At 47.6% G+C, this 14549-nt stretch overlaps 1 protein-coding gene across 1 annotated transcript in view; it reads right to left on the bottom strand.

Moving 5' to 3' along the window:
- The window catches only part of LOC102382810 (venom factor-like), a 67069-nt gene that overhangs the window by 43594 nt on the left and 8926 nt on the right, over nt 1-14549 (bottom strand). The window contains exons 6-14 of the mRNA XM_025203981.1: nt 13972-14054; nt 13198-13288; nt 11335-11437; nt 9507-9627; nt 7041-7156; nt 6407-6553; nt 4054-4266; nt 2100-2291; nt 1516-1677 (exon numbers count right to left, since the gene is read on the bottom strand). Coding sequence (XP_025059766.1) covers nt 1516-1677; nt 2100-2291; nt 4054-4266; nt 6407-6553; nt 7041-7156; nt 9507-9627; nt 11335-11437; nt 13198-13288; nt 13972-14054 — 1228 coding nt within the window. The remainder of the gene's footprint in view (nt 1-1515; nt 1678-2099; nt 2292-4053; nt 4267-6406; nt 6554-7040; nt 7157-9506; nt 9628-11334; nt 11438-13197; nt 13289-13971; nt 14055-14549) is intronic.

The following is a 14549-nucleotide window of genomic DNA, read 5'->3' as shown; positions in this document are numbered from 1 at the left end:
ATCTGGAGAAGTACAAGACAAGCCAAAAAGTTTCTCTGAGCTACACAACAGTTTTTTGGGATATTAGCAATCAGACACACTTACTAATAGCCAGGCCCAGGCTCAGATCCTGCCCCACTCCCTCCCTCACTGTGGGGTTCTCCCCTCTATAGACTTCCTTGTAGGCAGCTGGCGGAGCTGCTCTCCACCACTGCCTGGGGCTGTATTCCTGGCCACGTGCTCATGATGCCTCCTGTGGCCCACTCCCTGCAGCCCCTTGCAGGCTGGAACTCTGCCAGCCTGCAAGGGGAAACCGTTATTTCCCGAGTTTTTCTGCTGTGACTGGAAAACCCAGATCCCTGCACAATACTGGGAATCCAGGACTAATGCTGTCCTGGAGTCATGCAGCTTGGGACCAGGACTTGATGTTCCCATTTTGGGACTGTCCTACCCAATTAGGGATGCGTGGTCACCCTACCCTCTTCCTGAGGAGGGCCAGGACCCTTGGGCCCCCAAGTACTGGATGTCTATGCACATAGGCATAGATGTGGGGCTCCAAGGGACCTGAGACCTCATCACCTGGTAGGGGGTATATTTGGGTAGATGTAGGATTTTGAAAATGCGGGTGCACACAATGAGATGTATCACTCCATGTAACACAACACATTTTTCTCCAGGTAAAAAAGAAACTAGAAGATTTACTAACATGCTAGGGGCCTAGGGCTGGACTATTCAGTTCAAGATTGATGCAAAAACAAATATAACTATTGGAATGAGTTAAAAAACAGTCTGCAGAACTGGGAGATAGGAGCTACATGACCAGGAGCAACTCACAGATAGAAGCAATGCAGAAGAAAGATCTGCCCCTGCCAATAGCAGCTACATATAGCAGAGAATATATAGGTTTTGGGGGCAGATCTGGGGAGGTGGAGGGGTTGCAGTGATGTACTTTCCCCACCTCCTGCTTTGATTCCCAGTCCATCTAAAGTTTAAAACCAATTGTCTGGCAGTGGCAGTGGCACTTCTATACAGGCAGCAGTGAAGGGAATCCATTGAGTCCATGGCTCATTAAAATCTAACCTGATTCCTTCTAAACACTTCATGTGCAAGATAGACAAGTACCTTTATAGACTAACTGAATTAGATGGAGAAACACATGCAGCACCAAGGGGTTCAAGATATCAGGATTCCCCAATACCTGTAGCATAGGGCCGGTCCACTGGCCTCCAGGGCTGGAATTTGGTGATAGCAACATTAATTGTTGTGGCTTCTAGAAACATGGAACTTGCTGTTCTTCCTGCCACCAAATTTCCAGCCCCACAGGACAGGTGATCTTTGTTGTCCCTGATCTAGAAGGACCTCAAAGGATGATTCAGGCTGTAGCTACTTTTGCTCTGTGAAATCATGATAGCATCTCCTAATGTCTTCATCCAGAAATGCTCATGCCTACAACGCAGATTCTTTTCAGGTATAAAAAAAGCCTTATCTCAGTATCTTCCACACAGTGGAAGTGCCCTGAGCTCTTTTCTGACCCACCTTTGTTTGGGTGATTTTGTGCTTCTTGTTCAAAACATAGACGCCTTTGTCCACAGCTACCAGTCCTACATGGGCTCCGGCATCTCCTTCCACTTTTATTTTCATTGAGGACCCGGGTTTGTGGATTCTATTGTCTGCCTCAGTGGCTCCTTTCACCACCAACTGTTTAAGACAGAGAGAGAGACAGAGAAAGGTGAAGAGTAATGGAAAGCATATTTCATTGCTTCTTAAGAGAAATTCATAGAAAGGGCCTTATAGATTCCAAAAGATACTTTTTTAAAGTTTTAATTTGTATCCATCCATCTTTCCCTCCTTGCAAACCATGAATCCCACAACCCCGCCCTCTGCTTGTTCATCCACCCCTACACCTCCTCTATCTAGTACTATACCCCCTTTAATCTATCTATCTATCTATCTATCTATCTATCTATCCCCACACCCCCTCTATCCATCCATTCATCCCCATTCCTCCTTCCATCCACCTATCTATCTTTCCATCCCCAAACACTTTACCAGAAGCAAAGAGGAAATCAGGGAAAAAGTCAGTTTGCATTAGTGTAGCTGGACTGAGAACATCAACCCACTGTTCCTATGCAGGTGTCTTGAACATCCACCCAAACTGAGTCAGCCACTATCTCCTGCCCGATGTGGTAGTAAGCCACGAAGCGGAAAGATGGGATGAGGTCTGGTGTGACTGGTAGAGACAAGGTCACCAAAGCCTGTCCAGCCTCTTTCTTCTGTCTGCCAGCATGGACAATCTTGCCTTTGTTCAGGATCTGATGGGACAATGTGAGACATTGCTTGTGAAGGGCAGGAAACCTTGACTGCCACAGGGATATGGCGAGGACACTAGGAACATTTCAGATATTCATGTAAAACTATGGCTTTAAAAATCATACCACCTGTGTTTGTTAATGGGATTGGATTGAATCAGTGGTGCTCAAACTTTTGTTCTTTCAGGCCCTCTTGCTCCCTGTGCAGCAGGATTAGGCCCTGGGGGCTCAGCACAACTCCCTTCTACCTCCTAAGAGCCAGGATTGGGGCTGGGGGTCTGGTACTGGCCCCTTCTGCCTCCTTGTGCCAGGATTGGATTTTGGGTGCCTGACACTGCTCTCTCCTGCCCTCTACATGCCAGGATTGGGCCCTGGGGGCCAGTACTGTCCCATCCCACACCCCTTGTGTTAAGATTGGATCTTGGGGGCTGATATCAGCCCTTCCCACTGGAATTGGGTCCCTAGGGCTTGGCACTGCCCCCTCCTGCCCCCTGGCATGCCAGGATTGGGTCCCAGGGGCCCAGCACCACCCCATTCAACCTCCCCTGTTCTGGTCTTGGACTTAGGGGGGATGGTGCCACTCTCTCCCACATCCCAAGAGTCAGAATTGGGTCCTGGGGTCCTCCCACCTTCCCCCACTTGTGCTGGAACTAGGCACTAGTACTGGGATTGGGTCTGAAGGCTTGGCAGCAGGGAAGCGGTGCCACTTCTCTCCTGATGCCAAATTTCCAGACCCTTGGGGAGCCCAGTGGGCCAGATGACATGGCACCATGGCCTGGATGTTGAGCACCTCTGGACTGGGTGATCCTTGAGGTCCCTTCCAATTCTATAATTCCAGCTGATGAAACTGACTGAAGGATGCATTCTCAGTGTGAGGGGTCTGATATTCAGATATACCCATCAAGGACCAACCATCTACTCTGCTGAGGCCAGAGCAAAGGTCTGGGAACATCATTCCATGTGGTTAGACTTCATCACCTTAAATCCAGACACAGCATTTGATTGCAATGCACAGAAGGCAAGGGTGATAATACCATATTTTCCAGCATGCAACCATGCCCTGGAATATAATACCCACCTTGTTTTTGAAAAACAGAATGAAGGAAATAAGATCTTTCCTGGTAGTAAGTAACTGAGTAGCAGCAGCTGGGAACTGAGCCGCTCATTTTTTTGCTCCCTGTAGTCTGCTGTTAACTTTACTTTGGTTTTTCCCTGGTAAGCAGCAGAATCTGCTTTTACCATATTTCTCCCCTATAATATGCAGTCCAGTTTCCAGCAGCAGTTTGTTGGGGGAAAGGGGCATAGTACATTTTCTTACATACAATATCTCGAGACTTTTCTCCAAATTCTTGATCAGGATTTTGGAGCAGTTAAAGCAGCATCCTATGGCTAGAGAGATTATAATTGGTTTTACATTCAGCACTGGGGAAATGACATTGGTATTGAGCTGTTCCATGCCACACACAGTGTGTTCCATGCCACACACAGACAACGTGTTCAAATTAAAGCTGGATAAAAACCATGTATAGAGTTGTTACACATTTTCAAACACTATTTTTTGTAGCTGGTTGGCTCTTTCATAGCTGGATGGCCATTTTTATGGGTGATAATTAGTTTGCATGTGTGGCCGGTTTAACATCATTGCATAATCAACCAGTTAATTATGTAATATATGTAATGTGTGACAGGGCCTGAAAGTATTACAATCAAGTCCTCTGTGCCTGGATTTAAGAATCACCCATGACCCAAAAGACAGAACGCTTACCAGGTAGGTGAAGTAGTGGATCTGGTTCATGACAGACTCACTGTTTGTTTTTAAGTTGAAGTTTACGAGTAAGTTGTCTCCGGTCTTGATCTCAATGTTAGCAATCCCCAGGTGGAGATAGTTTTTAGACCCTCCCTGGGTTTGGTAGGCCTGTGCCACCATGTCTCTCAAAGCCTGGCGGTTTTCTGGGAGCTCTCTATGGGCAGTTTGTACCTGGAGGGATGGGAAGAAGGAAATGACATTAGCTAAACTCTGTTAGAACCTGGGAATGAGCTAAGACTTCCTTGCTTCAGTCTGGATTAGAGTCTATTCTCAGTGGCACTGGTATAAATCCAATGTATTTATCATCTCAACTCTCCTCTATGGAAGTGAAAGGTGAATGACCTACTATTGTCATCTCAAGAGCTTGGAGAGGTATCTCCAATGATCCCTCCAGAAAATCTTCCACATCAGCTGGGAAGGTGGCTGCACAAATGCCAACATCCTTTAGGAAGCCAACCTTACCAGCATTGAGTTGGTGATCCTCAAGCACCAACTTCCCTGAACTGGACATTGTGTGTGGATGTCCAACTCTCAACTCCCCAAACAAGCGCTCTACTCCCAGCTTAGTTACAGCTTGAGATCTCATGGTGGCCAGAGGAAATGCTACAAGGACACATGGAAAGTATATATCAAGAAAAAGGATGCTGACATCAAGAGATGGAAGGAGCTGGCTGCTGACTGACTCTAATGGTGTTGCAACCTCAAATAAATGGCAGTTCTTTTTGAGGTAAAGCATCTTTGAGGCAGGTCCCTTCCGACCCTACCAACTATGAAACTATCTTGCCCTTGAAGCAGAGAATATGGAGTGGAGGAAGGAAAAGGACAGGAATAGCCTACAGCCTACTCACCCCTGCAGAAACACCTACAACTTCTGTGGACAGATCTATGGTTCAAAGATTGGACTTTTCAGTTAGCTCAAGATCCATCAACAAGTGTGGTAGAGATCATCCTTGAATCAAGGGATTGCTGATGGTGATGACAGTATAAATCCTTGATCACCAAACGAGAGCTCCATATTTACAAAAAACTTTGCTGGAAAGAGACCCCAGACTTTAAATCTTCATAAGGCCAAGGAGAATCAATGATGTCTAGTAGAAAACAGTGCTTTTCCTTCACAGATCTCCTAGAACTGTGCAAAGTAAGTCAGTATCATGATGACAATTTTAAAGTTGGCAAAACTGAAGGACAGAGAAGGGGACTGCTTCATGTGATATCAAACAGCAAGTTAATGTCTCTCTCATGCACACAGCTCTGGGCATCAACAGATGGACTCCATTGGGCCTGTAACTACTGGAGCTTTCTTAAGAGCACTGTTTGAAGCCCTCTGGTGCCCTTGGGTTCACAACTTCCATTCTCTTTCTGTGCACATGGAGCTTCTTGGCCTCACCCTCAAAATTGTCCCTCCTAAAACTCTTGTTCCAACCTGCAGGTTCCCAGCTGGTTGCTAGTCTCAGATCTAGGAATTAAACCTGTGTCTGCTGAGGTACAAGCACTAGCTGTCATTGTCTCTCTTTTAGAACCATTTTGGGCTCAACAGAGTCAAATGAGTTCAGAGCTAGGGGAAGGTTCTGGAGACAGGAGAGGGAACCACTGTAGCATAGATTGTAAGGGAGAAATCTTTCCCCATACTGAACCACATTAAGGGAAGTGATTCTTTTGCTCCATTCGGTGCTGGTGAGGCCTCATTTGGAGCCCTGTGGCCAGTTGTGGGCCCCACACTTCAAGAAAGATGGGGACAGATGTGAAAGAGTCTGACAGAGTGTAACAAAAATGATTTGGGGCCTGGAAAGGAAAACTTATGAAAGGTTGACAGATGTTTAAATTAGAAAAGATAACACTGAGGGGGTTTGATAACAGTCTTTGAATCCCTGAAGGGTGATGATAGAGGGGATGGAGATAAGGAGGAACTTCCTGACTCTGAGAGGGGGCGGGGCAAGCATTGGAACAGGTTGATTAGAGAAGTGGTGGAGTCTCCATCCTTGGAAATGTCCAATGGTAGGCTGGACAGACACTTGACTTGGATAGTTTAGTCAGGGACAGCCTTGCCTGGATCAAGGTGCCAAACTAGATGACCTTGTGAGGTCTCCTTTAGCCCAAATTTCCTATGATTGTTTTGTCCATCCTGGAAATAAGAAGATAATACAATCTCCATCAAGATCCATCCAGTCATTGGCTTATTTGCCCATTCCCCATCACTTCCTTCAATGCTTTGTACAATGGCGCAGTTCCCAAAGGAACGTCACCCAGAAGATGCTGCCCATGGAGGGTTTCCACAGTCCCCAGGGTCTTGTGATAGGATCATGCTACTCACAGTGATAGGCAGCTGGGAGCTGTCTCCAGCTGTATTCTTAATCAGCTTGGCTGTCCCGTCTCCCTGAGTCAGTCGCAGGTCATCAGAGCCCCTGATCTTCACGGGGACACGTGAAGCTGGAGAGCCATCGGGGTTGGTGACATAGACCTGAAATGGAGAGGATAGAGTGATTTCATAATGCCAGACTCTCCATTTCCTCCATCTTCTAGCACGCCCCACTAACCAGACTACTTATTCTACTGCACTTCTTTTTGTCTTGTAATAGTTCCCGAAAACAACTCTTCTCTGCTATATCATAGCCCTCCTTGGTCCCTCTCACTAAGGATATTTTCCTCTGATATCTTGCTCAGCCTTCCTCTGCTTCTCTCTCAGACATGAGGAAGGGCACCTGATATCCAATACACTGTCCAGCGTCTCTCCCAACTACATAGCTGGTCCAATAAAAGCCACTGCAAAATAGCCTTGTTGTTAAACATGTCCTTGGACCATCATGCCAATATCAACACTCCAGTCCCACTACAACATAAATCCTGAGTCATTTCATGGACTTCGGTGTCATGAGTCTGTCTGAAATTAGAACTACGGCCCTTTCTCTCCAAAACAAAAGTCTAGATCCAGGTGGAACAGATATTACCATGAGTTCGAAGGGCATCCCTGGCTTGAAGTACTTGGAGGTTTTTGTGAAGTGGATCTCATAGGGGGATGTAACAATGTAAATTCCAGTTTTCTCTGCTTCCACCATATCACTGCCTGCAAAAAAAAAAAAGCCAGGGGATGAGAGAAAATTCATGTTAGGATGGATTCTGATTTCACCTGCCTTCATGGCAATCTGGAACACATCTTCATTATGATGACTGATGGCAGGAAGTGTCTCATAGATACCGCTGCTCAAGGAAGCGTCAGCCCTGAGTAAACTATCCCAGCCAAATGTCTGGCCACCTGCTCTTGGACATTTCCAAGGATGGAGGCTCCACTCCACCACTTCTCTGAGCAGCCTGTTCCATAGCCTGCTCAACCACCCCCAGAGTCAGATCGTTCTTCCTCACCTCCAACCTCAATTTCCTCTGCTGCAGCTTGAAGCCATTGCTCCTAGTCCTGCCCCCTACAGCCACAGAGAAAAGCACATCTCCATCCCCTCTGTCATTGCCCTTCAGGCATTTGAAGTCTGTGATTAAATCCTTCTCAGTCTTCTCTTCTCCAGACAAAATAACCCTCATTCTTTCAGATTGTCCTCACCAGTCCTGCTTCTCAGGCCCCTAATCATTGTTGTCATTCTCTGCTGGACTCTTTTGTATCTGTCCACATCTTTCTTGAAGTGTGGGGCCCCAAACTGGACACACTACTCCAGGTGAGGCCTCACACTACTCCAGGTGAGACCACATCCAGTGCTGTATAGAGCAGAAAAATTGCTTCCCTTGATTTGCAAGAGACACTCCTACTAATGCAACCCAGGAAACTGTTGGCTTTCTTTACTGTTGGCTCATATTCAACTTAGGGCATTTTATTCACTTATATCCAACTTCAAAATGTCAGCTACAACCAGTGAAAACTGGTAAGGACCAACCCCAAGGTCCTTTTCTGTAGTACTGTAGCCAGCCAGTCATTCCCCAAGCTGCATTTGTGCATGAAATTATTCTGTCCCATGTGCAACATTGCACTTGTCCTTGTTGATTGTCATCTATGGAGCTATAAAGAACCCTCGGGAGCTTCATATGGTCATAAGAATTTTCATTTACTAGGTCAGACCATAGGTCCATCTAGTCCAGCATCTTGTGTCTCAGTTCTGCTGCGCTGCTCCTCACACCTTTTCATTTATGCACTTCCCATCCATGACCCCACCAAGTCTTGGGATCTCCTGGTCAACCTCCTCCTGGACCTAGCCAAGCTCATGATCTATCTGACCAGGAAGGAGGTTCTGGCTGGGAGGACCACCAGGGACTGCAAGGCCTCTTTCCTCTCCTTCGTTCGTATCTCCAGGCAGAGTTTCACTGGGCAGTGTCCACTGGCTCTTTGGACTCATTTGAAGGCCAGTGGACACTGCCCCATGTGCTGTACTTGGTGTCCTCCGAGTGCACTCATTTTAATCTATGACTTTTGTTCCTCTCTGACTTGTTCTTGTGTTGTCTGAAGTAATCAATTAACACATATCCAATAGCCCCCTATATTAACAGGGGGGCTAACTGTTGCTCTACAGGTTTAAGACCCATGGCCCCATTATGTGTCAAATAGGCCTGTGTCACATGGGGACAGAGAGCAGATGCTGAAAGGGAGAGTGAACTGGGTTTGACTCAGATTTTTCCCACTGCTCCTCTCTCCCTTGCAGCCTCCAGCATTTAAGATTTAGGAAGCTCTGATTCAGGGGCCATGCCCCTCACTCCCATGTTCAATAGCTACTGATGCCCCTTTCCTCCAAGAATGTCTCCAATTCCTTTGGGAATCTGGCTACTCTCAGCTTCCACCACATCTGGTGGCAACGAGTTCCACCCTTTAATTCCACACTGGGGGAAAAAGAACTTCCCTTTGCTAGTTTTAAACTTCCTGCCTGCTAGTTTCATCTTGTGACCCCTCATTCTTGTCTGGTGAGAGTTAGTTGATAATAAATCCTTACTGACTTTCTCTTTGCCATTTAGCATTTTATAAACCCTTTTCATGTCCCTCCTCAAGCCTCTCTTTCTAAACTGAATAGGCCTAGCCTCTCTAGTTTCTCTTCATATGGAAGCCCCTCCAGACCATTTAGCATTCTTGTTACCCTTCTCTGGACCTTCTCTAGTTCTTCTCTGTCCTTTTGGAAGTACGGAGACCAGAGCTAGGCACAGGATTCAAGGTGCGGATGCACCGTATATTTATAAAGGGGCATCATGATACTTCCAGTTTTATTCACAATTCCCTTCTTAATAATCCATCACACTTCATTTGCCTTTTTGATGGCTGCTGAGCACTGAGCTGCTGTTTTTAGCTAGGCATCCACAACCGTTCACTGAGTTGGCGAGATGCACTGAATTGCATCTAGAAAAAAGAGGTGGAATAGTGATCTAGTTTTGCATTCTCCTCCCAGGTAGAGTCTGGTTTTGCACTGCTCCAAAGTAAAGCCCCTGCTCACCTGATTCTGTCAGAACGGTCACGCTGATGTAGATGGAGTGGCCGATGAGCTCAGTGAGGTTGGCAAATCGGGATTGGAGCATGGCACGGGTCAGCACTGCCTCCCCATTTCCATCAGTTATCTAGCAAGATGGAAGGGATTTCATAATCTCACATGCAGTAAGAGAGCTACCTGCCCTAAAATGTTTATGCATTTCTGATGCCTTGGAGCAGAGGGGGTCAGCCTTATGGATCCAAGGATGAGTGGCATGATGGGGGGAGTTCTTTGGGTGCAATGAGTTGTGGGCTGGATGCCGTGCAGGGTTTGTCCATGGGTGTGATTCAGCCTGGCCCCTGCACTCTCGATCCAGCCACAGAGTGACCCCATGAGTGAGTGAGATCAGGTATGTCACACCATGTCATCCAACCCATGGGACTCCCCATAGGTCCAGACATTTGATGGCAGAGGAGCAGCGGCAGTGTTAATTGCCATGACCTTGGAAGCCATAGCAATTAGTGGTGCCACAGCTTCCTCACCACCAAAGTTTTGGACCTGCGGGGAACCCAGTGGGCTGGATGACATGGCTCTGCAGGCTGGATTCAGCCCACAGACTGGAGATGGAGCACAACTGCTTTAGAGCAGTGGGAGACTTGTTGCAAACGTCCAATACTAGAATCAAAAGAGTGCCCTTGTAAATGGAGCTAGGTGGATGTCAGAACGGTCACGCTGATGTAGATGGAGTGGCCGATGAGCTCAGTGAGGTTGGCAAATCGGGATTGGAGCATGGCACGGGTCAGCACTGCCTCCCCATTTCCATCAGTTATCTAGCAAGATGGAAGGGATTTCATAATCTCACATGCAGTAAGAGAGCTACCTGCCCTAAAATGTTTATGCATTTCTGATGCCTTGGAGCAGAGGGGGTCAGCCTTATGGATCCAAGGATGAGTGGCATGATGGGGGGAGTTCTTTGGGTGCAATGAGTTGTGGGCTGGATGCCGTGCAGGGTTTGTCCATGGGTGTGATTCAGCCTGGCCCCTGCACTCTCGATCCAGCCACAGAGTGACCCCATGAGTGAGTGAGATCAGGTATGTCACACCATGTCATCCAACCCATGGGACTCCCCATAGGTCCAGACATTTGATGGCAGAGGAGCAGCGGCAGTGTTAATTGCCATGACCTTGGAAGCCATAGCAATTAGTGGTGCCACAGCTTCCTCACCACCAAAGTTTTGGACCTGCGGGGAACCCAGTGGGCTGGATGACATGGCTCTGCAGGCTGGATTCAGCCCACAGACTGGAGATGGAGCACAACTGCTTTAGAGCAGTGGGAGACTTGTTGCAAACGTCCAATACTAGAATCAAAAGAGTGCCCTTGTAAATGGAGCTAGGTGGAAAAAGCCCACTTCTGCTCCTTGATGGCTTCTACATTTGTAGAAAAGGTTCCAGCTGAGTCCATCCTCCCACAGCCCAGCTGGAGAGGGCACAGGCAGCACTGAATCCCCCCCTCCACCTTCTAGACTGTGGAGAAAACAACAGTGTCAGGCAGAAGGGGTGGGGGAAAGGGGAGCAAACTGGATGTGCCTCTGCGCATGGAGAGGAAGGAAGGAGGTTCTTACATGGTTTTTTTAAGACCCCAGAGGCTCCCAGGCTGGATCCAGTCCCAAAGAGGGGGTGCAGCTGTGCCACTGCCCCCCACCTCTGGGTCTGTCCCTGGGGCAATTCATGCAATGGGGTTGTGCTGGAGTTTTTGCCCCTGTAACTGGTTTCCCACCCTTTCAGGTGCAGAGGGCCATCGCTGCTCTGCTTTCGCTCTTTAGTTTCCATGTCTACGGGGCCTTCCCCTGAGTTACCTCCACTCTCCTCAGAGACTGGGGGATGCTCTTCTTCTCATCCCCAACAGCCACACCGAAAAGGACAAAGGCATTGCCCTGCACATCTTTGCCATAGAGGAATCTGAGGGAGGAAAACTGAGTAAGACAAGACACAAGGCAACCTCTGGAGAGGGGCACATATAGAAAGGGGGTGCAGTGATATGGCCAACCCCCCCCAGCTTTGGTTCTACCATGGATCAGCTCTTAGGGTGGGTCTGCTCAGAGCTCCTGATTCCCCTCATTGCAAGGGAAGGGTGAGTGACCTCAGCATTCACCCTCTGGGCTCCGGAGCTACAAAACAGGCTCTAGCCAACATTGAGCGGGTGTCAGGGCTCCTAACAGGCAACTCAAATCAGATTAATTTCCTAGCTGCCAGAGACTCTACTTGGCAGTCCCATCCCTACTGATGAACCAGCCGGCCACAGTTAGGGTTTCCCAATTAGTTTCTGGAGAGATTGGTCTTCTCATTGAAGTCTATCTTTGACACCAAGCTACAGGCCAGTCAACTGTTCTTCTGTAGGTCTGCTGTGGGCAGCTTCTCTGGAGCCATCCTCCCTAATTTTCTGGCTTCTGATCCTTCTCGGCTCTGCTTCCAGGCTTTGGCATTTAACAGTTTCACTAACTTGGTCCCTGAGCCAGGACATTGGAGAAGTGGTGGACCATGTATATGTAGGACACAAGAGTAGGATGTAGACCAATGACTGTAAGTTACAGCACACTAGGTTTAGATTGGATATCAGGAGAAACTTCTTCATTGCCAGAGTAGTGAGGCGGTGGAATAAACACTCAGGGGAGCTGTGCACTCTGCAGCACTGGAGGGATTCAAGGAGTGGTTGGACAGACACTGGTCAGGGATGATGGAGGCGTAACGATGTCTGTGTTCTGCAACAGGGATTTCCCAGGCTTCTGGGCTTTCCTGGTTGCCCCCTCCCTCACTTTCTACTCCATGTGTCAGGGTGTTTTTCAGCCTTCCTCAGAGTCATTGGGTATTGGCTGCAGTCAAGCCTGGGGCAGGAGGGATGCAGTGCGGGAACTGATGCACTTGCACCCCTCTTTGATACCTGTTCCACCTAAAGTTTAAAACCAACTGCCCGACAATGACAGCAGCATTTCTAGTAAGGCCATGCTAGGGGAATCCATTGACTTCATGGCTCATTATAATCTACCTGACTCCTTCTAAAACCTTCATTCCACAGGTGTTAACGACTGTCTCTCCTTTTTAATGGTCTCAATGTTCCACCAATCAGACTAGCCTTTCCTCTGCAATTCTGCTGTCTGTTCGCTGCTCCTGGTCATGAAGCTCCTATTTCTCAGCCCTGCAGACTGTTCTTAACTCATTCCAATGAAGTTACTTTTTTTTGCTTCCATACAGCCCAAGGCCCTTAGCATATTAATAAATCTTCTAGCTTATTTTTAACTGGAGAAAAATATGTGTTGTTTTGTATGTAATGATTAACCTTACCATGTGAACCCCCGTTTCAAAATTCTAGGTCTGCCCATGCCCTGGCTAAAGCAACCTAGCTTAGTGTCTATATTCAATCTGCTCTTGAAAATTTCTAAGGATGGAGTCTCCATAATTGGACAAAAGGCAGAGTCTGCACAAAAGTTGCTACTCACGCTGGGGTGATGTACACGCTGGGGTGATGCTACATCTTCAGACTGACTCCAGGAAAGATAATTAAGCAGGGTTGGAGATGCCAGGACTCTACATCCATGGACTTGTTGAACAACTGTGGTTTTTACCCTGGCTGGGGTCTTTCTTCATTCACTTTTCAAGTCTTGGTTATGATCCTGGTAGGGCTAAGCCAATGGACTGATCTGCTTTATTACTTGCACACCTACCTTGCACAAATATCAACCCTGAGATCGTCATTGCCATCAATGTAAAAAAACTTCTCTGATGGCTCCAGTGTGACTTCAAAACGGGGCAACACTAGAGAAAGCAGAGGGGAATAGATCACAGGAAAGTCAGATTGGAAGGAATCTTACAGGGTCATCTAATTCATCCCCCTGCTCACTGTGGGATCAACCCTGACTAAACCATCCCAGCCCAGTGTCTGTCCAACCTGCTCTTGGACATGTCCAGGGATGGCAACTCCACTACCTCTCTAGGCAGCCTGTTCCAATGCTCGACCACCCTCAGAGTCAGAACGTTCCTCCTCATTTCCAACCCCAATTTCCCCTGCTGCAGCTTGAAGCCATTGCTCCTGGTCCTGTCTCCAGCAGCCACAAAAAAGCCCATCTCTGTCCTCTCTATAATCACTCTTCATGTATTTGAAGACTGTGATCAAATCCACCTCAGTTTTGTCTTCTCCAGTCTAAATCACCCTAGTTCTTTCAGGCTTTCCTCATATATTATGCCTCTCAAGCCTCTAAATCATTTTTGTTGGTTTCTGCTGGACTGTGTCCAATCTGTCCACATCTTTCCTGAAGCGTGGAGCCCAACACTAGATACAGGACTCCAGCTGAGGCCTCACCAGTGCCAAAAAGAGTGCAAATGAGAGAACATTGACTTCACTGGACAGTATGGGGGATTTCCAGTGCCTGACTGACTGAAGTGTCTATTTTTAGGAGTCTAGATTAAGGACTGGCAAGGGATGGCACTAGAAATCTTACCATACTCCTTAACATCAAACTGCGCACTGAAGTTCTGATGATAGGAATCTTCATATTGGGCCGTGATTTTCCAGGTGCCTAGACTAGAGAGGAAAAGAAAGGGAGGAATGAATGAATGCACCTAGCACACAGATGTCACAAAGTCTTTTTAGCCCATTTTCTTCTCCAGGCAATTTTATCCTTTTATCAAGCTGAATCTGACTCCAATAGTTCCCCCCCCAGCCATTTCAGGGCCATGGGAGACAGCAGAGAATCTGGTTTAAAATAACCAAAATCTGAATGGGGTTTGGTTGCCATGAGCAGATTTGACTGTAGTTGAATGAAAGGGAAGCCCCTAACACAGTGGCGGGCAATTATTTTGGGCAGAGGGTTGCTTACTGAGTTTTGGCAAGCTGTTGAGGGCTGCATGGGTAGCCCCGCCCCTTGACAGGTGCCCCACCCCCTGGTTGCCATCTTGTGACCAGAAGTTCCGACCCCTAACCCCTGACCTTTGCCACCCAAAGTCCCTCCCCTTGCCCCCAGAAGAACTCCTTTCAGCAAGGGGTATTGCCATCTCAGAACCAGAAAAATACCAAATT

This window comes from Alligator sinensis, unplaced genomic scaffold (genome assembly GCF_000455745.1).
Source record: "Alligator sinensis unplaced genomic scaffold, ASM45574v1 scaffold707_1, whole genome shotgun sequence".
Taxonomy (NCBI): Eukaryota; Metazoa; Chordata; order Crocodylia; family Alligatoridae; genus Alligator; species Alligator sinensis.
This window is presented reverse-complemented; position numbering and strand designations above follow the sequence as displayed.